Source organism: Ursus maritimus, unplaced genomic scaffold, assembly GCF_017311325.1.
Source record: "Ursus maritimus isolate PB19 unplaced genomic scaffold, ASM1731132v1 scaffold_14, whole genome shotgun sequence".
NCBI classification, from domain to species: domain Eukaryota; kingdom Metazoa; phylum Chordata; class Mammalia; order Carnivora; family Ursidae; genus Ursus; species Ursus maritimus.
The window spans coordinates 48,803,855-48,830,507 of NW_024423786.1; the positions used below are offsets into that span (position 1 = coordinate 48,803,855).

The 26,653-nt window shown below is 43.4% G+C and overlaps 1 protein-coding gene across 3 annotated transcripts; it reads right to left on the reverse strand.

Moving 5' to 3' along the window:
• Positions 1 to 4,038: 4,038 nt before the first annotated feature.
• Positions 4,039 to 26,303, reverse strand: LOC103682160 (zinc finger protein 791). Of its 3 annotated transcripts, XM_040629273.1 has the most exons (5): positions 26,152 to 26,303; positions 19,546 to 19,666; positions 8,049 to 8,175; positions 7,802 to 7,862; positions 4,039 to 7,400 (listed from the first exon to the last, which is right to left on the reverse strand). In XM_040629273.1, exons 2-5 carry the CDS (start codon positions 19,612 to 19,614, stop codon positions 5,747 to 5,749), a joined length of 1,911 nt encoding a protein of 636 aa, XP_040485207.1. In that variant the 5' UTR covers positions 19,615 to 19,666; positions 26,152 to 26,303; the 3' UTR covers positions 4,039 to 5,746. The 3 variants fall into 3 exon arrangements, with proteins under 3 accessions (XP_040485207.1, XP_040485208.1, XP_040485209.1); XM_040629274.1 differs by lacking the exon at positions 19,546 to 19,666; XM_040629275.1 differs by lacking the exon at positions 19,546 to 19,666 and having other exon boundaries at positions 8,049 to 8,228.
• Between the last annotated feature and the right edge of the window lie 350 nt (positions 26,304 to 26,653).

A 26,653-nucleotide genomic window follows, 5' to 3' on the forward strand; every position in this document is an offset into this window, starting at 1 on the left:
TCTCATCAAATGCTATCTAGAAGGAAACGTCAATCTGATGAAACGTATGAAAAGCCTACAGGTAACATCCTACTTAGAGGTGTAAGACTGAATACATTTCCCCACAGACTGGAAACAAAACAAGTGCCCTCTTCCACTACTTCTATTCAGAATTGTTCTGGAACACCTAGCTGATACAAGGCAAGGAAGAAAACCTAAAGGAACAGAGATTAGAGAGAAAGAAGCAAAACTCTATTTGGAGATGACACAATTTTGTTTGTAAAAATAGCTATTGAATTTAAGGGGAAGAAGACTTAGAATAGAAAGGTCATAGGATCAAAGATCACAGAATCAACTGTATCGCTATATACCAGTAATGGAAAATCCAAAGCTGAAATTAAGAAAATTCCATTCACCACAGCATCAAAAGAAAAACCGGTATTCTGGAATGGCAGCACGAGGAGCTAGCTCTGTGGACCCCCTCCCCAGCAAAACAAATATAAATGGTAGGAGTCACTTTGAAAATCCAATTATTTTAAGGCTCTGGAAAGTGTCATGATGGCATATAACAAATAAACATCTAAGTAAGAGCAAGGGGAGTGAGAGTGAGAGTCCATGGCACTGAAACCACAACGTGCTTTCTGCCCTTCTGACGTCAATGATGCAAACACCACTCCAGGCAGGGGCAGCCAAGACCACAAGACTTCCCCTAACCCTGTTCTCAGTCCAGGGATGTATCTTCCTGGGGGGGGGGGCAGGCACCAGCATGTGTCATTCCCTCCCAGCTACATATTGCAGAGGCTTATTTCCATCTGGCTGCCACTGAGAGGAGTGGAGACCCCACTTCAGACATAGCATGTTCAGAACACTGGAGCCCCGACTGCCCTCTCCCTAGCTCATTCATAGGGCAGAAGTTCTATGCCAAGAGGCCAGTCAAGAAGAGGCTGCCACCCACACCTAGTGTCTTTCTCCTAAAAGGGGGTTATTCAGGAGCTCAGCCGGTTATGCGTCTGACTTTGGCTCAGGTTTTGATCTCAGGGTCCTGGGATCCAGCCCTGAGCTGGGCTCCTGCACTCAGTGTGGAGTCAGCTTGTCCCTCTGACCCTCCCCCTACTCGTGCTCTCTCTCAGATAAATATAAGCTTTCCAAAAAAGGGGGGAGGGTGGGTTATTCAGAGAAAGGCAGGCCAATGAGCCCACCCATCATTCCAGAGCTGTGGCGCAAGGATTTTGTTCACAAGCAGAGGCAGTTCCTAAGGGCAGACAGCTCCGAAGCTCTCTCCAAAAGGGTTAACTTTATGTGAAACAAATGGGTGGAGGTTCAAGACTAAAGGTCCTCTTCAAGACAGTGGAGGTTTTGATGGCAAGCCACGAAGAGGAGGCGAGTAGCTTCATGAGATCAATATATGAAGCCAGTAGGCCAGCTAGTTTACTAGAGAACCAGGGAAAGAGACAGATAAGGAAAGCCGTCTTGGGATTAGAACAAACCTCAAACCCTGGCCTTGAAAACTACTTCCTCAAATGGGCAGGAATGAAATTGGATCAGGTTCTGGAGCAGTTGATGTCCCAGGCTACTGTTAATAAAGCAACCAGTCTGCCCTAACAGTGTGATCAGGGAAAGAGACAGTCAATGAGAGAGGCTGTCAAAACCAGTCATCCCACTGTGACTGTAAGCAAGCCCCAGGCTGTGCTCTCTGGAGAGCAACATCGGAGGCTCACATGTGGAAAAAAAAAGATTTCACCAAAATGTCAGTCAGCTAGTCACAAAACAAAACCAACAAGCAGCCCTGAAAAGTATATGATCTAGAATGTCAAATTTTCAACTGAAAATGCATAATACATGCAAATAAATGGAAAGGACTGACTTACAAACAGAAAAAAGGCAGACACCTGCCTGTGAGATGGTCTAGATGACAGACTTAACAAAGACTTCAGGGCAGTCATTACAAATATGCTCAAAGATCTAAGGGAATCCATATTTAAAGAAGTAAAGGAGGGTATGATAATGATGTCACATTATCAACAAGAATTTATAGATGGAGAGAGATTATGCAATCTAAAGAAAGAGTGAAGAAATATGAGAAGAGCCTTTGGAAAATGTGGAATACTAAGTACAAAAACATATGCATGATGGGAAGATCAGACCGAGAAGACAGAGAAAGGAGGATATTCCACCACTGTTGCTTCAAATCAATTCTCTGCCCCTTCCTCTCCCTTTTCTCCTTCTGGGACTCCCATAATGTTCATATTGGTTGGTTTAATCGTATTCCAGAAGTTCCTTCGCTTACTTTGTTTTTTTTCTCTGCTCCTCAGACTTATCATTTCAAATGACCTGTTTTCAAGTTCACAGATTGTTTCTTCTGCATATTCAAATCTGCTTTTGATCCCTCTAGTGACTTTTTTCAATTATCTTAAAAATATTTTCTCTTTGATGTTCTCAATTTCTTCATCTATGAATCTTCTCCTGACTTTATTTTCCTCTTAAGCCCTTTAAGAGTATTATTTATTATCTAGAGACCATGCAGTGCTTGAGTTGGGGGAGGGGCAGAGGGAGAGAGACAATCTGAAGCAGGCTCCATGTGCAGCACGGAGTCTGACCTGGGGCTTGATCTCACAACCCTGAAATCATGACCTGAGCCAAAATCAAGAGTTGGATGCTTAACCAACTGAGCCACTCAGGTGCCCCAAGAGTATTATTTAAAATTCTTTGTCTACTAAATCTGAATCCTGTGTTTTGTTAAGATTGGTTTCTGGAGATTTATGATTTAATTTGGTTGACTGGGCCATGTTTTCAAGTATCTTTGTATGCCTTGTGATCTTTTCTTGAAATTTGGGCATTTGAAAAAAACAGCCACGTGTTGCCTACTCTTTGCAGACTGGCTCCATGCACAGAAAGACTTCCACTACCAGCCTAGCACGAAGACTTGAGGTATTCTCAGCCCTTTTCTGGGCATGGGTCTTTCCTGGGTCTGTGGATGTGCTTCCTCCCCTCCCCCTGCAATTCCCCTGTATACATATCTGCTTTTATTTTTATTTTTTTAAAAAATTATTTTTACATGTCTGCTTTTAAATGTATTAATTTCTGTAGGAGTCTCACAAGTCCAAATCCTCAACTTTTTGAGCAACTTCACACTGATACAATTCATTTTTTTTTAATTTACATATTTTGGGGGCACCTGGGTGACTCAGCCGGTTAAGCATCTGACTTGGTTTTGGCTCAGGTCATGATCTTACAGGTCATGGGCTCAAACCCTGGGTTGGGGTCTGCACTCAGCTGGGAGTCTGCTTGAAGATTCTCTCCATTTGCCCCTTCCCCACTCATATGCTCTCTAAAATAAAATAAATAAATCTTTAAAAAAAGGTTTTACTTAAGATTTTATTTATTTGAGACAGAGAGAGAGCGCACACGGGCACAAGTGGGGAGGAGGGCAGATGGAGAGGGAGAAGCAGACTCTCTGCTGAGCAAGGAGCCTGACGTGGGCCTCGATCCCAGGACCCTGAGCCAAAGGCAGACGCTTAACTGACTGAGCCACCCAGGCGCCCCTTTTATTTTTTTTTTTAAAGATTTTATTTATTTATTTGACAGAGATAGAGACAGCCAGCGAGAGAGGGAACACAAGCAGGGGGAGTGGGAGAGGAAGAAGCAGGCCCATAGTGGAGGAGCCTGACGTGGGGCTTGATCCCGTAACGCCGGGATCATGCCCTGAGCCGAAGGCAGACGCTTAACCGCTGTGCCACCCAGGCGCCCCCCTTTTACTTATTTTTTAAAAGTAATCTCTACACCCGATGTGGGGCTCAAGCTCACAATCCCGAGATCAAGAATAACATGGTCCACAGACTGAGCCAGCCAGGTGTCTGATATCCATTGTTATTTATGGTTTGTGGTCATCTTTATTACCACAATTCATTCCACCTCTCTCTTGACTACAGATGTCATTCTGGAAGTCTTTGGCAAGAAGGCACTGACAAAACCATGATGTAAGTTTTTGGAATTAAGAATGATGAGAAATTTGTTTAATTATAAAAATTGTAAGTACAGAATTTTAAAAATTGAGGAAAAAATACTTAAACTTGTATGCACATGATGATATTGACTCAGAATGTAAAATGATGATGAAATTACAAGTTGAAAAATCCACAACTGCAATGGGATGTTTTAATATATCCTATCAGGAAATGGGAGAAAATAATATTTGTTAGTATATAACAGTTAATAAAACACTTTAAAGGAACATGTACAGAAACACTGGTTTGATAAAAAAAAACTGTAAATCACATAAAAACATAATTGAAAATGTACTGAAGAATTAGGTTCAGTTGTAATTAGAAATACCCACAATCTCGCTGTGTAAGAGGAAGGTGCTTAGTCTCACAAGAAAGGACTGGGTCATAGAAGTCACCATACAGTGCAGTAGAGGAACAAACTACCACATGGTTTCTTTTGACTGTATCACTGTAGCTGTGTTGGTGGAATGAGGAGTCCACAGTCCTTAGGAGTATTAATAGAACAAGATGCTTACTACATGTATTAGACCTTAAACAAATACAATCCAGAGAAGAGGGAAGTCAGCGCTTTAAAGAACATTCTCAACCATGACAGCCTAAATTTGCTGCCTGGTGGACACATGATGGCTTGCAGGAAAATCCAAATGGCATCAATCTTTGCTGTGGAACTTGTGGAGGCACCTGTGGAAACCTACAGCTCTGAGAAAATGGAAGTCAAGTAGTTGGTGGTGGTATTCAAAGATACTCTTGACTGACAGGGCAAAGAATCAGCAAAATGGGCTGGAAGATGTATGCAAAACTCCTATGGTCTCTATCACTGCCTGTACTGTGACTCTAAAAACTAAGAACTTCTTCCCTTCTGCCTTCCAAATCTCATGCAAGTGAGGCTCTTAGTGAATTCTAACATGAAACTGTAAAGAGAACAGACTCTAGAAAATTAGGTCAAAACATTACCCATGTTGACCTAACACATTCCCGGAGAGCCATATCCAATTCTACATTTTTGTGTCTGATCACAGGTCTCTTAAAGTTTAGTATCCAAATCACAGAAGAGATGAGAAAGAGTAAAGGGAAAATATGTAAATAGCAGTTCTAATAAGATAATACTCTATGATAAACTCTGCATACTTACAAATTTATGCTAACTATATTAGCTAGGAAAATAAGGCTCTTTGATGAAAGAAAAAGAAAGAAACCTTTTCTCATACGAAAGGAGGAATATTTATAATGGGTAGGGAATATCCAGTACCTGTGACATGAGGTCAATAAGAAAATCCCAACAAATACCAAAATGTCATTTTTCCATGGCCCCTTCACTTACTGAACAATTAAAAAATTATATAAAAATTAACCCTCCTTACATATTAGAAATACACTTTAACTCACCCATAGATCCAACAGACTTCAAAATGGAAAGACAAAAATTTTATAAGCTGATTCAAGGAAAAACGCTAACCTACTAAGCTTATGTACTATTGCTTAAACAGTGCTTACAGACTTGTCTCAACTCAATGTTCAGCTAAAAAGCAACGACTGGAAGCCATAGTCCAGAGACTGAGTTCCAGAATGAAATTCATTATTTTTAACTTTTGAAGCATTTCTTTCATGTAGTGAATTCTCTGGAGTTATTATGCTTGATTTAATTTGTATCAGACTTTCCCCCTATTACTTACATTCATGGCATCTCTCTCCAGTGGTGTTTTTACATGACTTTGTATTTGTCAAGACTGAAAACTCTCCTGTGTTTTTCAGTTATAATTTACCTATCTACTGTGCATTCTCATCACATGTTTATGTAAGGATGTGGGCCAATTGAAGGCTTTCCCACAATGTTTACATTCAAGAAGTTTCTCTCCAGTGTGAATTCTTTCATGGCTTCTAAACGAACTAGGTCGACTGAAAGCTTTCCCACATTCTTTACATTTGTATGGTTTCTCTCCAGTGTGCACTCTCATGTGTCCTCGGAAGGTTGTACGATAAATAAAAGCTTTCCCACATTCCTTACACTCATAGGGCTTCTCTCCAGTGTGAGTTCTTTCATGTACTTGAACATAACTTGAACAACTGAAGGCTTTACCACATATCTTACATTCATAGGGTTTCTCTCCTGTGTGAGTCCTTTCATGTATTCGAAATGAACTGGGACAATTGAAGGCTTTCCCACACTCCTTACATTTATAAGGTCCGTCTCCAGTGTGTGTCATCATGTGTCTTCGAAAACTTGTGAGAGAAACAAATGCTTTCCCACATTCCTCACATTTATAGGGTTTCTCTCCAGTGTGAGTTCTTCCATGTATCTGCAAACCTAGAGGAGAACTGAAGGTCTTCCCACACTGTTTACATTCATAGGGTTTCTCTGCAGTGTGAGTTCTTTCATGTCTTCGAAAGGAAGTGGGACAACTGAGGGCTTTACCACATTGCTTACATATATAGGGTTTTTCTCCAGTGTGAGTTCTCACATGCACTTGGAAAGTGGTCAGCCAATGGAAGGCTTTTCCACATTCTTTACATTGATAGGGTTTCTCTCCAGTGTGAGTCCTTTCATGTGTTCGAAAGGAACTAGAACAACTAAAGGCTCTACCACATTGCTTACATTCATAGGGTTTTTCTCCAGTGTGAGATCTTTCATGTATTCGATAAGAACTGGGACAACTGAATGCTTTCCCACATTCCTTACATTTGTATGGTCCAACTCCAGTATGTGTTATCATATGTCTTTGAAAGCTTCCAAGAGAGATGAAGGCTTTCCCACATTCCTTACAGTCATAGGGTTTCTCTCCAGTGTGAGTTCTTTCATGTTTTCGAAGAGAACTGGGACAACTGAAGGCTTTACCACACTTTTTACACTCATAGGGTTTCTCCCCTGTATGAGTTCTTTCATGACTTCGAAAGGAACTGGGACAACTGAGGGCTTTACCACATTGCTTACATTGATAGGGCTTCTCTCCAGTGTGAGTCCTTTCATGTGTCTGAAAGGTTTGATGATATCTAAAGGCTTTACCACATTGTTTACACTGATAGGGTTTCTCTCCAGTGTGAGTCCTTTCATGTTTTCGAACAGACTGGCGATATCTAAAAGATTTCCCACATTCCTTACATTTATAAGATTTCTCTACACTGTGATTTCTTTCATGTTTTTGAAAAGGTTGGAGATAACTGAAAGCTTTTCCACATTCTTTACATTTATAAGGCTTTTTTCCATATTCCTGATACTTGTATGGTTTAGGTGAAGTGTGAGATCTCTTATGCCTATTAAGGGATGAATGGCGCATGAAGACTTTTCCACACACACTGCATTCCCATGGTTTTACTTCAGCGGGAGTTTTCTTGTTCAGATTAAGATTTGGGATAGGACTGAAGTTTCCTCCACATTGACTACCTTCTTTACTTTGACAGAGCGTCTCTACCATATGACTTCTAAAAAAAAAACCACAAAAACCAGAAGCATATTAATTTGTGATTTCCTATCTATATAGTATTCTAAATACTAGAATTACATTGTTATCATTTACATATAGGTAAAGAGTATGTTTTTCTGTCCTGTCTGAATTGTTTGAAAATGAGTATTCTGCAAGAGGGCTCAACCTTGTAACTATTATATGAAAACAGTGAGAGTCATATAGTTTCTGAACAATATTTCCAAATGAACTATTTTGCAAACACTGATGATTTGCCACATTTAAGAAAACACTTTTGGTGAAAATTTTCTAGAAGAAAATATATCTGAAGCTGGGCTGTCTTCTGTCTGCTTGCTTTTCAATTTTCATAACATACAAAGATTTCCTCGGACACTGCTTTCCACTGTGAATGCAACTCACCTTAGTTTTCTTCCCTGGTTTTTGTACTGATCTTCAATGTTATGGTCTTTCCATTTTTTCCCTACAATGAAACCCAGAAAAAAGCAATAAATTATAGAAGAATTATTACATTACAAGTCCATGATGGGCTCTGACCATGCCTGATTTACCAAAGTATTCCTTTTCCCCATTCCAAATCAAGGAACACTGATGGTCAAGAAATACTTGTCCTCTAATTGACAAGGTGAAGGTAAGGTGTCATCCTTACCTATTGAGGCCAGGTTCCTCAAGGTTTCCCGCATCACATCTCTGTAGAGTTTCTTCTGTGAAGGATCCAGCAGAGCCCATTCCTCCAGGGTAAAGTTTACAGCCACATCCTCAAAGGCCACTGGGTCCTAAAACATCCCACATATGTGCAGAGGAGGATGGATGAGACGGCACTAGGAATCTATAGTCAATTCATATGAAGTTCACACGATTCTGTAAACTCAAAATGTTCTATGACTTGGTCATCAGAATTCTCACTCTCTATACGTAATCATTTCCTCATAAATTTAGGAGTATCATGAACACACGAAAATTATTTCTACTTTTTTACTATGTTCACTTCAAGTCTCATTGCTCTCTAATGGTAGAGTCCCAAGCGCGTTAGAGAATGAGAGAAATGATACGCAAATGAAAGAAACATTTCCATTTTAAGACCATCAATTCCTTGTGAGGAAAAACTCAGCTCCTTCCTCATTACCTTCCACCATATCAGGCAGCACTCCATGAAGCACAGGATCACATCCACATGAAGTTTTAACGAATAAAAACACAGTGAAACACTGGGAGCTTTTCCTTCTATTTCCATTGCCAAACACGTAAGGCCAGAAGGCCCGGGGGAATCCATTTTATAATCAGGACCAGCTAGCCATCCATATTGTCCTGACGTGCTCCAGGCCATTAGTAGTAGTCATATGCAGCCGGCTGAATGAAAACATCTGGTAGACAGTATTAATTTTAACCTTTCTATAAAAAATTTGTCAGAGATTCAGTTACTCCTTTCTATTTGTCCCACTTCATGAGGCTAGGGAGTTATTCAGAAATTACAGCTCAGGCATAAAAACGGCACCACAACTTAGAACTACACAAAATCCCTACAGTTTGGGCCTCAGAGCTGCTGCTCACCAATTTTTAGCACACACACGCACATCTACTGGGATGATAAGATGCTAGAAGAGCTCTTCGTGGCAGAACCATAACAGTGTACCTCAGGCCTTGCTGAGATGAGGAACTGGATAAAAATTGCAATTTTCAAGGAAGTTCATTTGAAAGCCACAATGGTTTGGTGATGAATGCACCCACTGTCATAAAGCACACAAAGGGTTCAGCAGTGTTTTCCTCTAAAAGAACATAAAACTTCCCTTCTCCAGTTTCAGGAGGCAGTGATTTTCAACCAGCGGCCCTAGAGGCTGCCCTTCCATTTCTCTCACTTCTGTGCCCTCACGTGGGGCTCAGGAGTACGACTGCCTAACCTCTGGGCATAGATATCCCTCAGCTAATTCATTCTCCTAAATGCTGGTCTCTGAAAAAGATCGTTAACCCACTGATGTCCACATGCAGCTGATAGAGAAAAGGCTCCCACGGAGTCATCTGGATGGCAGGATTTGCCCATTTGGTTAAGAAAACAGAATAGGAAACCCAGACTTCTTGGTAGATCCACGGAGTAAAATGAGCTCCCTGCGTTGGCTCTAATGCCTCTTTCTACGGCGGGCCTGCAGCCCCTGCTCCTAACGGTGTCCTACTACCTAGTGTGCAGAAGAGGGTGAACACTACTAGCAGGCTCGAGACTGCTGATCCTTACGGATGCCTGCTCACAGTATTTGTCCTTCGCTGGTATCTGAGAGCCAAGATGTAGGAGGGACCCCACCAACCTGATGAGAGTGACTCAGTGTGCCTAAACTGTTTATGCAAAGACTAGGGTAATATCCCAAACTCTAGGTTTCGTTCTGAGAGTCTGAACTTTCGTTATGCGCAGCAGAGGGTGCCTATGTGACCTAGGCACTGCGTCCCTAGATGGGCTTCCCGGGAAGGCAATATTTTACATGTGTTGTCACAATTTGTTACTTGGGGAACTGAACCCATCCTATGGATTATAATAGGAGATAATATCTCCTTGGAGCTTGTATCTGGTTTCCTCCAGAATAAATTCACTTATATATATTTTTAAAGTTTACTTATTTTTAAGTAATCTCTACACCCAATGTGGGACTCAAACTCATGACCTGGGATTAAGAGGCACATGCTCTTCCAACTGAGCCAGCCAGCCCCCCCCCAAACAAATGTAATTAAATACTAAACAAGACTAATGACTGATATTAATGATTCTAATAGAAAAAGATTTAAATTTTAAAAAGATTTTATTTATTTATTTATTTGACGGGGGTGGGGAGAGTGCATGCACAAGCAGGGGAACAGCAGGCAAAGGCAGAGGGAGAAGCAGGCTCCCCGCTGAGCAGGGAGCCTGATGTGGGTCTTGACCCCAGGACCCTGGGATCATGACCTGAACCGAAGGCAGATGCTTAACCGACTGAGCCACCCAGGCATCCGAAAATATTTAAATTTTTATTGAGTATCAAAGGAGAATGAAAAAAGTGAAAAATATGGTACACGTTCTTAGAAATAACTCCATTTCCCAAATGTTTCCTTTCCCAAAATGTATTTTTATAAAATCCCATCAATCCCCAAAACAGATTTTTTAGGGGTCAACAAAAACTATTCCTCCAAACCTAATATGAGGAACAAATGCCAAAAAAAAAAAAAAAAAAAAAAAAAAGTCAAGGTCTTCCAGAGAACAAAGGGGCGGCTTGCCTCATCTACATCAAAGATTTTCAAACTATAGCATTCCAGACAGCATAGTATTAGCAGAGAGAAAGACCACGGGAAGGGAAAAGTGCCTTCCATGGGCCAGCAGTAAATACCGAAGTTGGCCAAGGACAGATCAGGCACTGTAGAGGAGTGGCAGACATCAGAAACCCTTTCAACACATGGGGCAAAGACAAACTGGAAAAATGTATTGTATGCACTTCTATTCCATGGAAAATAGCCAGTTCATTGTAGATTTAAATGCGAAAGATAAAACTAGGACACCTGTGGAAGTCATAGATACATGCTTCATTGATCCAAAAATAGGGGGAATTTTCTCATATGAGGGAAAAAGTGACCTGAAACAAGAGACTGAGCAATTCACAATCAAACTGAGGAAATTAAAAAACAAGGTAGAAGAAAATATCTGTAATAACATGTAATATTAAAGACTTAGGGGGTGCCTGGGCGGCTCAGTTGGTTGGCTGTCTGCCTTCGGCTCAGGTCATGATCCCAGGATCCTGGGATCAAGCCCCATGTCAGGCTCTTGCTCAGTGGGGAGTCTGCTTTTCCCTCTGCCTGCTGCTCCCCCTGCTCATGCTCTGTCAAATGGATAAAATCTTAAAAAAAAAAGTGTGTAGAGTAAGACTGAACATACAGTTTAAAAATTAGAAAATAATCAAAACATATTTAACAGAAGATGAAAGACCACATATGAAATAAATGTCCATCTGGGGGCGCCTCAGTGGTACAGTGGGCTAAGCGTCTGACTCTTGGTTTTGGCTCAGGTAGAGATCTCGGGGTCGTGGGACTGAGCCCTGTACAGGGCTCCACGCTCAGTGCAGAGTCTGCTTGGGATTCTCCCTCCAGCTTGTGCCATCTCTCTCTCTCTCTCTCTAAATCTTAAAAAAAAAAGTCCATCTGCTAAGTAATAAGAAAAAAAAAAAGACCAAGCATATTATATTTCATACTGATTAGGACAAAAATTAGTCAATTTAATAATGCCCTGTGTTGATGACCAGTCAACAAATACATGAATATGCATGAGTGGAGGAAACCATCAACTGATATGCTCCATTGCCATTTCTTGTCAATTTGAACTTGATCACGATCTACAATTTTTCTCCAATGTCCAGAGAATTTATTGTGTATTTGCACTGGGAGTCTGATACAAGAATGAAAGCTGTATTTTTTAAAATTTTTATTATTTATTTGATACACACACAGAGAAAGCACTAGCAGGGAGAGCAGGAGAGGGAAAAGCAGGCTCCCCGCTGAGCAGGGAGCCTGACCTGGGTCTCGATCCCAGGAGCCCGGGATCACTACCTGAGCTGAAGGCAGGCGCTTAACCAACTGAGCCACCCAGGTGCCCCAGAGGCTGTATTTTTAACGAGAGTAAAAATTAAATTTGAAAAGCCCAAATACAGTAACCATAGCAATGGATGAATAACTTGGATGGCCTGCAGCCTCAAGATACAAGCATTTATAAAACCTACTGTTGCAAAGAACCAACCAAAACACATTTTGAATGTAATTTCATATCCATTCATTCATTCATTCATTTAGATTTTTATTTATATGACAGAGAGCGAGAGAGCACAAGCAGGGGAAACAGTAGAGGAAGAGGAAGAAGGCGGCTCCCTGCCAAGCAGGATGCCTGACGAGGGGCTCGATCCCAAGACCCCAGGGACCATGACCCAAGCCGAAGGCAGACATCCAACCATCTGAGCAACCCAGATGCCCCTATACTCATTTATTTAAAGGTAAAACTAAAAGAATACCATTTAGTGGGGGGGAAAAAAAGATGGTAAGGGTTATGAATAAAGACTCAGTTAGAGGTCATACATGGTGCAGGATGGAGACAAGCCAGGTCAGGAACCTCAGGAGACAGACAACTGCCCAATGCCCACTTACAAATCTCGATGATTACAAAGATGTTTATACTGTTATCACCACAAAATCTTCTCATAAAGCATATGTATATCAGTTTCTGAATGTATTTGATGATACAAATTTAAGGAACTAAGTTTGGGGAAGTATGCAATTTTTATTTTTTGTCCTGTAATGTGGAAATCTGAATTCTAGTTCACAGATTTTGGCACAAAAACTGGTAACAAGTGTTTATTTTGAGAGAATTGGTTACATACCTCTTAAAAACAAAGGGTGACACGTACTGGTATGGAAAGATGTGAAGGATTTATCAACTGAATAATTAAGTAAAATGCACTGCAATATAAACACCAGGTTACCTTTTCTGTAACTCTCACAGTTACCTGCACAGGAAGGTGGGCTCCCACCCAAGATGTGAGTCCGATGTCCTGACGGAAAACACACACATGTCAAGAGGGCATGAAAGGGTTTCTTCCATAATGCAAGTGTCCAGGGAGGGCAGGGAAGGGCAGGCCTCTCAAGCGGGTGGGAAATGCCTTGAGAGAGCAAGGAAAGGGCTGGTTGGGTTTTTTAATTGAGGTTTGGGAGTGGGTTAGGGTGAGACCTCGGGTACAGGGGCAGGGCCTTCAGTGAACTGAATACCTTGCCAGTGCCAAAGCAGTGAATAGCCAGGCTGTCTTGTCCCCTGGTGCAGAGGTGGAGTGCAAGGGGAGGAAAGGAGGGATGAAGACTTAAAGCTCAGCAGACAAACATCAAAAAACATCAGAGACTCCTGGTTTCTGGTCAGACATATAAGGAGTTTAGATGCTGGCATTCCTGTCCTCATAAGAAAAAAAACCCACTGAAATCAACAACTCTTCTTAGATCCATCAGAGAACTGAGGTCACAGGGAAACTACTGTTTCCAAAATCAGAGAGACAGAAAAGTAGCCATTTAAAAATATGTCCAGAACATTCTGTTCTTAAGAAGGCCTGTTCTCTCAAGATCTATTTTATGAGAGCACGATTGGGATTTTCTTGGAGCCTGACTGACCTGAGGAGGTGGAGGACAGAAAAACACTTGCGACAGTGACAGGATTTTTCTTCCTAAGTATATGGTGTTTCCTCTAACGCCACTGATCCAACTCTGATTCACCCATTATGTGTCCAGTTGTTCAACTCAATACTAACACTACCCAGACTTAGCGTCAGATTTGCAGATGGAGTGCTCCCTACAACAAAGCTGCCCCACTTCAGATGCCAGCCATTAACAGGGCGCCTTGTCTACTGACATTTCCAGCCAGCTGCCTACAAATCCAGAGATGCCTTTGAAACCCCCTGAGGTTTGGTAATTTGTTAAAACAATTCTGAGAACTCAAGAAAGCAACTGACTTAAAATTATTGGTTTATGACGAGATACAACTTAGGAACAGTCCAATGGAAGAGATACACAGGGAAAGGAATGGGAGCAGGGGTGAGGGGGCAGGAACATTTGGAGCTTCCGTGTTCTCTCCGCACAAGCTGTCCCTCACCTCTCCCCACCTCCAGCACCTTCATGTGTTCACCAACCTGGAAGTTCTCGAAATCCCACCTGTAAGGGTTTTGAAAGAAGTTTCATTATGTAGGCAGAAGTGATTAACTCAAGGCCTTTGGTGATTAACTTTAAATCTCCAGCCACTCTTCCCTCTCCAGAGGCTGGAAATTGGGGCTGAAAGTTCTTTTTTTTTTTTTTTTAAAGATTTTATTTATTTATTTGACAGAGAGAGAGACAGCCAGCGAGAGAGGGAACACAAGCAGGGGGAGTGGGAGAGGAAGAAGCAGGCTCATAGCAGAAGAGCCTGATGTGGGGCTCGATCCCAGATCGCCGGGATCACGCCCTGAGCCAAAGGCAGACGCTTAACCGCTGTGCCACCCAGGCGCCCCGGGGCTGAAAGTTCTAAACCTCCCATCAAGGCCTGGTGTTTCTGGTGTCCAATCCCCATCCTGAAGCTATGTAGGAGCCCACCAAGAAACGCCTCATTAGAACAAAACACGCTCTATCACCCTTATCAGGAAATTCCAAGGGCTTTAGGAGATCTTTGCTAGGAAGCACACTCAAAGACCAATGTCTTCCTTGTATTTCCCCTGGGTGGCTCAGTTGGTTCAGCACTCAACTCTTGATTTCAGCTCAGGTCATGGTCTCAGGGTTGTGAGATTGAGCCCTGTGCTGGGCTCTGTGCTGGGCGTGGAGCCTGCTTGGGATTCTTTCTCTCTCTCTCCCTCTGTTCTTCCCCCAACCCCCTCCCCCAACTCCGGCACTCTCTTAAAAAAAAAAGTCTCCAAGGAGACATAGCAAACCATGCTGCTTATGTGAATAATGTGGCAAAATACATGAGGGAAAATGGATAGAATAGCACAAGAAGAAACAGATGAATCCACTATCACAGTTGAGCGCTTCAACATCCCTCTATTGGTAATTAGATCCAGCAGGAAGAAAATCAGAAAAGTCACAGTTTAACTGAACAGTGGCATCACTGGATTTAATTGAAAACTGTGGGATACTTTATCAAAGAGAATATATATTCTTCTCAAGTTCACATGGAAAATTCATGAAGACTGCAACCATGTGATTTATAAGAAATATACATTTATTCAGATGATCAAATATATTTTGCATACATATTTGGTCTTTTGCCATAGTTCCTGCCTCACAAACTACCCAAAACCTTGGAGTTTTCTAAGTGTTGGAAGTGATAAAATGGCTGGTGCTATGTTATTGCGGTGACTTTTGGAAAGCACCTAAGGAAGGGGTCTGGTTGCCAAAGGAGCCAACCATGTGATCAGAAAGTTATAACTTTCAGTCCTACCCCTGATCCGCAGGGAGGGGAGAGAATCCAGCGGCCGGAGGTTGAATCAATGGCCAATCACACCTATGTAATGCAATCTCCATAGAAACCTAAAAGAGTGGGGTTGGAGAGCTTCCAGGTTGGAGGGTACAGGGAGGTGCTGGGATAGGGGTGCATCCAGGGGACATGGAAGCTCTGAGCCCTTTCCCCATGCCTCACCTTATCCCTCTTCCATTTGGCCATTCCTGAGTTATATCTTTTTATAGTAAGTGGCAACCTCACAAGCACAATGTTTCACTGAGTTCGTGAGCCGCTCCAGCAAATTAAGCATTAATCAAACTAGAGCCAAGGAGGAGGTTGTGGGCACCTCTGATTTATCACCAGTCAGAAGAATAGGTAACAACCTGGACTTGTGACTGCCATGCTGAGTTGAAGGGGGTTGACAGAAATTCTGATCTGTAGGTCAGAGGCACAGGTAACAGCCTGGCCTTGTAGCTGGCACCTGAGGTGAGTCTTGCAGGACTGAGACCTCAACCTTTGGAATCTGATGCTATCTCTAGGAATCAAAGCTAATATAAGGAGACAAGAAAAAGAAATAAAAGGCATACAGAATGGGAAGCAGAAAAGAAAACTCTTTGTCACATATGAAATGACTATCTAAGGAGCAAATGTCAAATAATCCACAATAACAAGGAAAGTCCTTTGAACTAGTAAAAGAGCAGAGTAAGACTGAAGGATAAATGGTTAATATGCAAAAGCAAAATTTATGCTTTCCTATATACCCAAACAGATATAGTCACCCGATCTTTGACAAGGGGCAAAGGCAGTGCAACACGGAAAACAGTCTTTTCAACAAAAAGTGCCAGGAAAAGTAGAATCCACATGAAAAAAAATCTAGACACAGAGCTTACACCTTATACAAAAATTAACTCAAAACGGACTCACAGATCTTATAAAAAAACTCCCAGGAGATAACATAGGAGAAAATCTAGGTGATCTGGGGTTTGGTAATTATTTTTTAGATAGAACACCAAAATCAGGATCTATGAAAGAAAAAAAATAGTGAGTTTGGATTCATTAAAATGAAAACCTGCTCTGTGAAAGTTAAGAGATGGAAAACAGAAGCCACAGACTGGAAGGAAATCTTTATGAAACACTTCTCTGATAAAGGGCTAGTATCTAAAATGTCCAAAGAACTCCTAAAATTCAACAATAAGACAAGCAACACAATTAAAAATGGGCAAAAGATCCTAACACACACCTCACCAAAGAAGATAGACGGTAATTAAGCAAAACATGCTCAACGCCATGTCATTAGAACTTGCGATAACAGGGGTGCCTGGGGGGCACAGTCGTTAAGCGGCTGCCTTCGGCTCAGGGCGTGATCCCAGCGTTCTGGGATCGAGCCCCACATCAGGCTCCTCCGCTAGGAGCCTGCTTCTTCCTCTCCCACTCCCCCTGCTTGTGTTCCCTCTCTCGCTGGCAGTCTCTCTCCGTCAAATAAATAAAATCTTAAAAAAAAAAAGAAATTGCGATGACAGAATGAGATATAGCCAGACATTTATTACAATAGCTAAAATTCAAGACAGTGAGAAAAAAAATACCAAATAATAGTGAAGCTGTGGGGCAACAGGAGTCTTCATTCATGGCTGACCTTGGAAGATGGGCAGTTCTTAAAAAACTGGTTTTTAACCATACTATCCAGCAATCACCATCCTTCCTATTACCTCAAATGAGTTGTAAACTCATAAAAAAAACTTCATAAAGAAATCTACATATGAATGTTTATAGGAGCTTTATCCATGATTGCCAAGACTTACAGGTAATCTTCCAACAGGTGAGTGGAAAAATAATCAGTGGAACCTCCATATGATGGAATATTATTCAGTGATAACAGGAAATAAGGTATCAAGCCAAAAAGACATGGAATAACCTCAAAATCATATTGCTAAGTGAACGCAGACTACGACAAGGCTACACACTCTATGATTCCAAGCATAGTTCCGGAAAGCACAAAACTATGAGACGGTAAACAAGCTACAGTTGCCAGGGATTTGGGGCTGGGAAGGAGGAATGAATAAATAGATGGGACGACAGGGAATGTTTAGGGAAGTGGAAGTATACTACATGATACAGAAATGATAGACACACATCATTTTACGTGGCTAATGCCCAGAGACTGTATAACACAGAGTCTAGCCATTATAAACCGAGGACTTTACTACATCAATATTGGCTCACTGAATATAACAACGGTAGCACAGTGATTGCACGATACAAACTACAGGACAAACTATACGAAGGCGGGGGGTTATGTGGGAACTCTGTATTTTTTCTTTTTAAAATTTTATTTATTCATCTGAGAGAGGGGGAGAGCGTGTGCACACACGAGTGGGGGGAGGGGCAGAGGGAGAAGCAGAAACCCCGATGAGCAGGGAGGCCCCTGAGGGGCTCAATCCCAGGACCCCGGGATCATGACCTGAGCTGAAGGCAGACACTTAAATGACTGAGCCACCCAGGTGCCTGCTCTCTGCACTTTCTGATTAAGTTTTCTGTAAACCTAAAACTGCTGTGAAGAAGTCTATCAGGAAAAAAAAAAGAAGAAGACAGACGCATTAATATTCATCCCTGATGACTGGCGACTGAAAGAGCCACTGTTCATTCGATTGATTTGAATTTATTTCAATAACTTATTATGGTACCCTATGAGGCCTAAACCCCGAGACGTGGGAGAGCAGAAATTTCCACTGAATGCCTTCTTGAGGGCCCAGCACTGTATGTTCTGAGAAGTGAAATGAGTGCCTTCATCGCTCTCAGTAGTGTCTGGAACTCTGATGTGGATAAGGGGTGTCCAGGCAAGGACTTACATTGAGACCTTAGTATACGTGGAGACCAATCTTACCTTGATTTATATGCTGGAGATATCTGTGAGGTGAGAGAGTCCCAGAATTCCTTAACCATGAAGGAGCGTCTCTTAGACAATCATCCAAGAGTCTATAAACATAGCTGAAGCTATTGCTGGTCAGTGCTCAGACGACTGACTGACGGCATACAGTTTGGGGCCTAGGGCCAATTCTTGCATCAGAAGCCTATGGACAACTTAAGGCCATCACAGGCAACCCCAGGAGGCATGAGAAGAGGTCACTGAAGCTTCTATTGTGAAACAGTGTCAGAGGGCGCTCACAGGTGTGCCTGCTGTGTGGCAATTTGACCAGAGTCCAGAGCCTTCCCATTTTGTTGTAGGGGTTCTTATTCAGGGCGGGCCATTTTCCAAGTAACAGCATCAATGGGCTCAAGTAAAATTTTAAGCAAGGAATGTGTTGCCTCCAACACCAAAAGAATCTAGACAGTGCTGTGGCTGCTGAGAGGGACAATAGTGACTTCTTCACCATGTCAAGGAGGGAATGGGCTCCAGATTACCAAATAATTTTAAAGAATTTTTTAAAAAAGATTTTATTTCTTTGAGAGAGAGACAGAGTACAAGCAGGAAGATGGGCAAAGGCAGAGGAAGAGGGATAAGCAGACCTCCCCTTGAGCAGGGAGCCCAATGCAGGGGTTGATCCCAGGACCCGGAGATCATGACCTGAGCCAAAGTCAGATACTTCACTGAGCCACCCAGGTGCCCCAATTTTTAAGAGTTTAAACAAGGTGCCAGGGCCTCACATCATATATATGGTAATGGCCTATCCCCTTTTTATGGGCTCTTTAAAAAAAATTATTTTTATTCATTTAAGAGAGAGAAACAGACAGCACAAACAGGGGAAGAGGCAGAGGGAGAGGGAGAAGCAGACTCCCCGCTGAGCTGGGAGCACAATGCAGGGCTTGATCCCAGGACCTGGAGATCACGACCTGAGCTGAAGGCAGATACCCAACCATCTGAGCCACCCAGGCGCCCCTTTATGAGCTCTTTTTATTTAAAAAAAATTTTTTTACATGATTTTATTTATTTATTTATTTGTAAGAGAGAGCAAGCACAAGCAGGGGGAGCAGGAGAGGGAGAACCAGGCTCCCTGCTGAGCAAGGAGCCCAATGTGGGACTTGATCCCAGGACCCTGGGATCATGATCTAAGCCGAAGGCAGTCGCTTAATTGACTGAGCGACCCAGGCGCCCCATGAGCTCTTTTTACCAAAATTTTTATGTCCCAAATATCCTCAACAGAGAATGTCATCAGTGCAACGTCATACCTGTGCTCCTGGAGCAAGGTGGATGCCGTTCAGATCCTACCTGCAGAGACTGTGTGCACTGGCTGTGGTGTGGACGCTCCCTGAAGGTCACCAGGAAAAGGTGGATCATGTCACTTCAGAGGTAAAGGCCAACTGCACCCGACAGGCTGGTGAAATAGGCACTGAACAAAACAGACTTGGTCAAATCTGTGACGGCAGGATACTGATCTGCTGTTGAATGGATGGAGTCAGTAATTTCGCATACTGGTGGGGACTGGGAGTCGAGATTTATTTTGGTGCAAACACAGCCTCAAGGTTGCAGTAATCCACTCTGAGGTGTCATTCATTCTTCCCAGATTTAAAGAAAAGGCCAAACAAGGCTATTAAAAGGAGAACCAGAGGGAATCACCACTTCTTCATTAAAAAGGTGGTTTTCAACCAGTGGTTTTGATTCCTTGAAGGCCCTGTTTAATTTACATTGGGTCAGATTAAGTAATTTAACTGGGGGTGGTGCAGTAAGGTCGGTGGGGTCCCACTGTGTTAGTATAATTTGGAAGTGGCAAAAACAAAATTTAAAAATTTGTTAAAGGTTTTTTTTTTTTTAAGATTTTATTTATTTGTGAGAGGGACAGAGATAGTGACAGAGAGCATGAGAGGGGAGGAGAGGGAGAAATTTATGACACATCAGGTTCGTCCTTTCTCTGTTCAGTATGGGACACTTGAAGAAAATAGGTGTGGGGTGCCTGGGTGGCTCAGTTGGTGAAGCGTCTGTCTTCGGCTCAGGCCACGATCCCAGCGTCCTGGGACCGAGTGCCGCATGGGGCTCTCTGCTCAGCGAGGAGTCTGCTTCTCCCTCTCCCTCTCTCTCATATAATAAATGAAATCTTTTTTTTTTTTTTTAAGATTTTATTTATTTGTTGGACAGAGATAGAGACAGCCAGCAAGAGAGGGAACACAAGCAGGGGGAGTGGGAGAGGAAGAAGCAGGCTCATAGAGAAGGAGCCTGATGTGGGGCTCGATCCCATAACGCCGGGATCACGCCCTGAGCCAAAGGCAGACGCTTAACCGCTGTGCCACCCAGGCGCCCCTAAATAAAATCTTTAAAATAAAGAAAAAAAAAAAAGACAATGGACACTAAGACCATGAGAGATTTTTAGGTAAGACCATGGTTTTCATGGTTCAAGTGAGACATGCTTATTTGTCCTCTGTATTATATTCAGCAACTCCCTAAAGATTATCAGGGGTACCCTGCTTAAGCATAGTGGGGTCCCCACTTTAACTGCAAGTTGAACCGTAGTACTGATTATCTGCATAAAGGTTCCTAAATTAGTGCATTATAGCAGATGGCAAAATTAATTCAGCAACCATGCTGTAAAGGCCCAAAGCACCAAGGAGTGTACTTTTATCTTTTTGGTTGTGGAAATTCTTTTAGTATATGTTGAATTTTCAATTGGTCAAATTGCAGACCTTGGGTTTAAGACAGGAAAACTGAAGGGACCTCATGAAAAAAATGCTGTTTTTTTTTTCTTTGCTTTTTTTCCTGCTTCTACTCTTGCTAGAACCTGTACCCCTGCCTTTTTTTTTTTTTTTTTAAAGTAGGCTCCATCACAGGGCCTGAACTCATGACCCTGAGATGAAGATCTGAGCTGAGATCAAAAGTCAGTGGCTTAACCTACCCACTTAGGCACCCAGGCGCCCCCTTACACATGCCTTAATGTATGTCCTCCTTGTAAAGATCAAGGAGTTAATGATTTCTTTGGAGTTTTGCAGCACAATAGATAACATCTAAGGAGTGACCTGGAGGGTTCGTCATATACCTCTTCCAGATACTGTGCTGCCAGGACACCGGGCTCCAGGGCATAAGTGACATATGGAAGACAGCAGAGCACTTGTGCTCATTGGACCAGTTCCCAGATGCCTGAGAGGACATATACACAAACCACCATTCTCAATAAAAATCCAGACCCAAGGGGCGCCTAGTGGCTCAGTTGGTTAAGCATCTGCCTTCGGCTCAGGTCATGATCCCAGGGTTCTGGAATGGAGTCCTGCATCAGGCTCCCCGCTCAGCAGGGAGCATGCTTCTTCCTCTGCCCGCTGCTCCCCCTGCTGTGCGTGCACAAGCTCACTCTGTCAAATAAAATCTTTTAAAAAATGCTCTTTAAAACCTCCAGACCCCAAACAAAGACGAGACTCATTCCCCTTTTCCTTTCTGAGTCTCCCAGACGCTCCATCTGAATCTGCTCTCTCTGTATCTTCAATAAACTCTGCTCTCACTTCCTGCTGGCTTACATTTGATTTCCTAGCCTGTGCATAGCCAAGGATCCTCTTGGCTGGTCCTGTGGGACCCCCTCTGGGTCTTCAGAGCCAGCCTCTCTGCATCAGTTTCAACACTTTTTTCTTTTGCTTCCTCTCCAGTTTTGTTTTCCATCACTGGATATACTTCAGGGGAGCGGGTGTCCCCTCTACTCTGGTATTTATACATTTTGCTCCTCCAGAGAGCCTCAAAGCAGTGCCGCGAGAGCTTTATACGGTTTGAGGACCCTGGCCTTAAGTCAAGTTTGAACTAATCTTTTTGCTGAGCCACAGGGGTACCATGAGTGTCGTCCCCTAAACTCGAGGCTCCAGATCTTTGCTGCAGTAGAGGCAGGGGTGGCAGCAGAGGGACTGAAGGGTCCCTAGGTTTAGGGGTGTGGACTCAGCCCACCAGCTACTGGCTGCCATTCACCCTCTCTTCTCTTTCTCTAACTCAATGACTGCTATTTCAGGAGTGACCACCCAGGGGGCCCCCTGTCTTGCATAGGATAGAGTCCCTTCTGCCACCCCACCCTCAGGTATGTGGGGCCAACCCAGCCCCTGTCACAGCTTCACCCCAACACAGATATAGACCAGCAAACACATTGACCCAGGACCACTTTAAGGAGGGCCTCGATCTTACACTCCTGCTCCCACAGGCCTAGGGATTCTGTAAACTGCTGACTCGGTAGGCTGAACACAGAACTGAGTCTCGGGAGGGTCACCCATGCAACACGAGGTAGCACAGGTCACAGCACAAGCTCTCCAGCCCGAGAGCCGCAGAGCATGTGCCATCAGACATCAGATTAGGTGAGCAAGTCAGAGCGAGAGAAGCAGACCCACAGCATAGCAGTCATGTCTGGACATGGCTCACAGTTCCAGCAATTATTGTCACCTGCAGATGTGGTTCCCATGTTGAGACTGAGGTCAGTGTGGCATGGGGACACACATGCACATATCAAGATGGTAGGAAAAGGTTTTCAAATCACATAATAAAGGTCTCTGGGGAAGGCAGGGCTGGCCCCTCAAGCAGCTCTGAAATGGCTTCAGAAAGCAATGAAAAGAGCCTGGTATGGGGTTCATTGTGGCTGGGGCAAGAATTCTTGCCCAAGAGCAGGGGTCTGTGTGATTTGAATCTCTTGCCATCTCTAGAGGAGATATCACTCAGATTTTCTCATCAGCTTGACCAAGTGGGAGGCATAAGAGAAAGAAGGAGGGAGGAGGCTTAAACTGTGAGCAAACACCCAAAATATGGAACCTGATTGCTCATACAAGAAGAAAATCATGGTTAAGAAAAACATGCATTTGCAAGTGCTTGTTTTCATTTAAAGAAACACTAATAGGGTGCTCAAGAAATGATCAACACTCATTTTGGGGGGTGCCTGAAGCGAGAGCTCTGGAGTGGACCACCATGTTCTGGCAGTGGGTCTCTTCAGACGGTATTTTACAGAGTTTTGCTAACCCCTGCATACATTATTATTTAAGGTAAACAGTAATATATATATATAAACCATATTTTTTCTTTTTAATACTCTTTATTTTGAATGACCTTCTTTTGCTTTTTAAAATTTAATGAAAAATTTTTTTCTACATAGAAAACCATTCTAAGATTTCATCCTTAGATGGTGGCTCGCTCTGCTGAGTGTCCAGCTCTTGATTTCTGTTCAGGTCATGATCTCCAGGTTGTGGGACTGAGCCCTGCGTTGGGCTCCATGCTCAGCAGGGAGTCTGAGATTTTCTCTCTCTCTCCCTCTCTCTCTCTCCTTCTGCCCCTTCCTCCTGCTAGTGTGTGTGCTCTCTCTCTAAATATTAAAAACAAAGCAAAACATGAACACTTATAAAAGTTTAACCCATAAGAAAAAATTTCAAGTCTTTTTGCATAATAAAGGGCACCAGAGTGGGGCACCTGGGTGAGTCGTTAAGCATCTGCCTTCAGCTCAGGTCATGATCCCAGGGCTGTGGGAGCAAGCCCCACATCGGGCTCCCTGCTCCGCTGGGAAGCCTGCTTCTTCCCCTCCCACTCCCCCTGCCTGTGGTCCCTCTCTCGCTGGCTGTCTCTCTCTGTCAAATAAATAAATAAAATCTTAAAAAAAAAAAAAAAAGGCACTGTAGTTTCTCCTTTCAACTCTTACTGAGGGGTTAAGATTATTAAGTAGCTTATTACAATGCACTAGGGAATTATCAAAGATTTATGCAAGTTTTGAGTTTTCTTCATATCAATTAAAAGAGGAATTAATTTGCCTTCAACATTAACAGTATTACAGTATTCAAATTTCCAAAGCTCTCTACACACAAAAAAACCGACCTAAAATGCAAAGTCTACCTGAGAACCTCAAATACCCCCATCTCACATCTTGAGACTCTTTTGCCTAAAGGAACAAATAACGGTTTGGTTCCAGGATTCTCTGCATTACTTCCATTGTATCTTTAAATCGACCTATATTTTCAAAGTCCAAGAACTAAAAACGTCATGCTCTCACCAAGAGAACAGCATCACAAATGGCTAAGGGAAGCTACCTGAAGTTAAGAGCTGCAATACGCAAACACATACAAGGAAAGGAATGCAAATACGTGAATCAGGTAAGATAAGCAGCGTGCTTCCCCACACTTCAGAAGGCAAACTCATATTCCCAGCTTGTGGTCCAGGCTGCACCTGCTGGGATAACAACCCCTAGAGTCAGGGCAGAGGTTTGGGCGGGGGGACGACACTTGAGCAGCCATAGGAATGAAGTCTGGGAGCTACGTACACACCTCTCCGGGCATAATGGTTCAATTCTCACAAGTTAGGAAACTACTGGCCAGATTCAACTTAAGGATCTGACTCAAAAGAACTCCCCAATTCACAAGCTCTTTGTCCAGAAGCCCTACCTCCAGACCTTCACAGACTTTTCAATGTATGAAATTACTCTGAGTGAACGTACACTGCAGACGCGAAGCTCAAGGCTATGTCTAGAAACAGGCCCAAGGAAACCACAATTACCACCTCAGAAAGAGCAACACTGCCCCGTTCTCTAACCGCATCCTCCAAGTACACAAGTACACAGGCATTCCCAGTTTTCCTTGGCTCTGCAGCTTCTCTCAGCTTCTTCTGTGGTGTCTGAGCACGTAGGACACCTGCAGGGGGAGGCTCTCCAGGAAGAACCAACTGGGCTTTCAAGTACTTCCCTTCGCAGGCTCAAGGGCGGGGGGGCGGGCTTAAGAAACACTGACCTCAGGCTTCTGCTTCCTACCAAGTTGCTCTGAACCACCACTAATATTTTAAAAGTGATAAGCTCAGTGTTTGGACAAAATCACTCAAATCCAGTGTTTATGTGTAAGAAAGGAAAGAAAATTGTAAGGATTCTTCTAGTTCAACAAACAACACACAAATATCTACTCCTTTCAAAAAATATAAATGTCAGTTAATTATTAGTTACATGGCAAGAAACTGTTTGGAAACAATCATAATTGAACACACTTCTAGGTACTGCAAGTCTAAGTCCTGATACTGCATTTCAAATCACCTAAAAGGCCAAACCTCTGGGTGTTACTATACCCGCTCATAGGAGGAAAAAAAGGAAACAAAATTTTTAATAAATGTAATGATGGAATGTTTTTTTCCTGAAATTCACCCTTTTCTTGCCTCTTTACAAAATTTTATACTTTGGAGATCTACTGGTTAAATACATTTTAACTTCACTGAAAAACGCAGGCTTAAAGAAGTTGAATAAAGTCACAAACTCAGGCAGGGGCAATACTGACAGGAGACCACACTCAGGGAAGTCTCCAAAGAGGAACCGCCACCCAAAGGACTTCCCATAGGATGCCGGTGCTCAAGAAAGATCCTGGAAGGAGAGGCAAGGGATTTCATGTGACATATTCCAGGCGGTTATTCTTGGCTCTCCTCTTATGTAAAATATCCACAGGCCAAAAGAATAAATCTTTAAAAAGAACCATTCATGGCTCTGTAAATAAATGATAAAATACCGCGTACTTTGAAACACATCATGGAGAACAAATAGTTAATAATGATGCTATGAACTGGAGAGGAAAGATGGCGTTTCCAAATGCAGGGGAAGATCTGGAAATTTAGGCATTTATTGCCAGTCCTATAAAGAGCTAGGCTGGGGGCACAGGGTCGTGACTTTGAGATCCTACTCCCTAAACGTTTGGAAAAGTGAGGGGAAACTGGGTCCCCCCCGGGAGAGAAGGTTGGGGACCCCACAGACCACAGCACCTCCCGCACACGAACCCGGGAGACCGAGGCATGACTGTCCTTTGATGACCCTCCCCGTGGTCATCGCCCAGTCTAAGGGAGACGCGGCCACGCAGTGACGGGAAAGGACGCGGGGGTCCCGGCAGCCAGCCCGGCCCCGCGCCGCGTGCGCACACTCACCATTGCTGGCTTTCTGGGGTACGGGGTCGACCACCATACGATTGCCGCGGCCAGCGGAGGTCACGGCCACAGAGGATGTGGCGGAAGCTCCCGAAGCCTTTCAGGACAGCGAGAGGTGATGCGAGCCTCGGACGGACAGCAGCGACGGCACACAGTCCCCGCCGTCCACAGCGCCGCCCGCACGTACGGTTCCGGCGACTCTCCTGATTGGACCGTTCGCAAGGCCCCGCCCCCGCCCGCCTGAGTGACAGCGGGCCGGAGGTCACGTCTTTGAGCCGACCTTGCTTGGGCAGTGGGCTGCAACCTGTTCTCTCCGAAGACACTGCTTTGAACCGTAAGGCCGCCAGGCCACTCACGGAGCCGTGACCCTTCTTCACAAACACGGACAGAAGTGACCTCACCATAGGTCTGGTTCCATTTTGATCTTTGACCATCGTCCAGCAGGGAGTCGTCTGCCCACCACGTCCCCCGCCCCCATTTATATTTGAAGAATCTCAAAGCG

What these genes read in the sequence shown, in the direction of transcription:
- LOC103682160 (XM_040629273.1), bottom strand. Translation starts at nt 19,614, where the DNA reads ATGATCCACCTTTTCCTGGTGACCTTCAGGGAGCGTCCACACCACAGC. An exon ending in GAGGAACCTGGCCTCAATAG is followed by an intron (nt 7,863 to 8,048) that starts GTAAGGATGACA and finishes GTTTCATTGTAG; the next exon opens with GGAAAAAATGGAAAGACCAT. An exon ending in AACCAGGGAAGAAAACTAAG is followed by an intron (nt 7,401 to 7,801) that starts GTGAGTTGCATT and finishes TTTTTTTTTTAG; the next exon opens with AAGTCATATGGTAGAGACGC.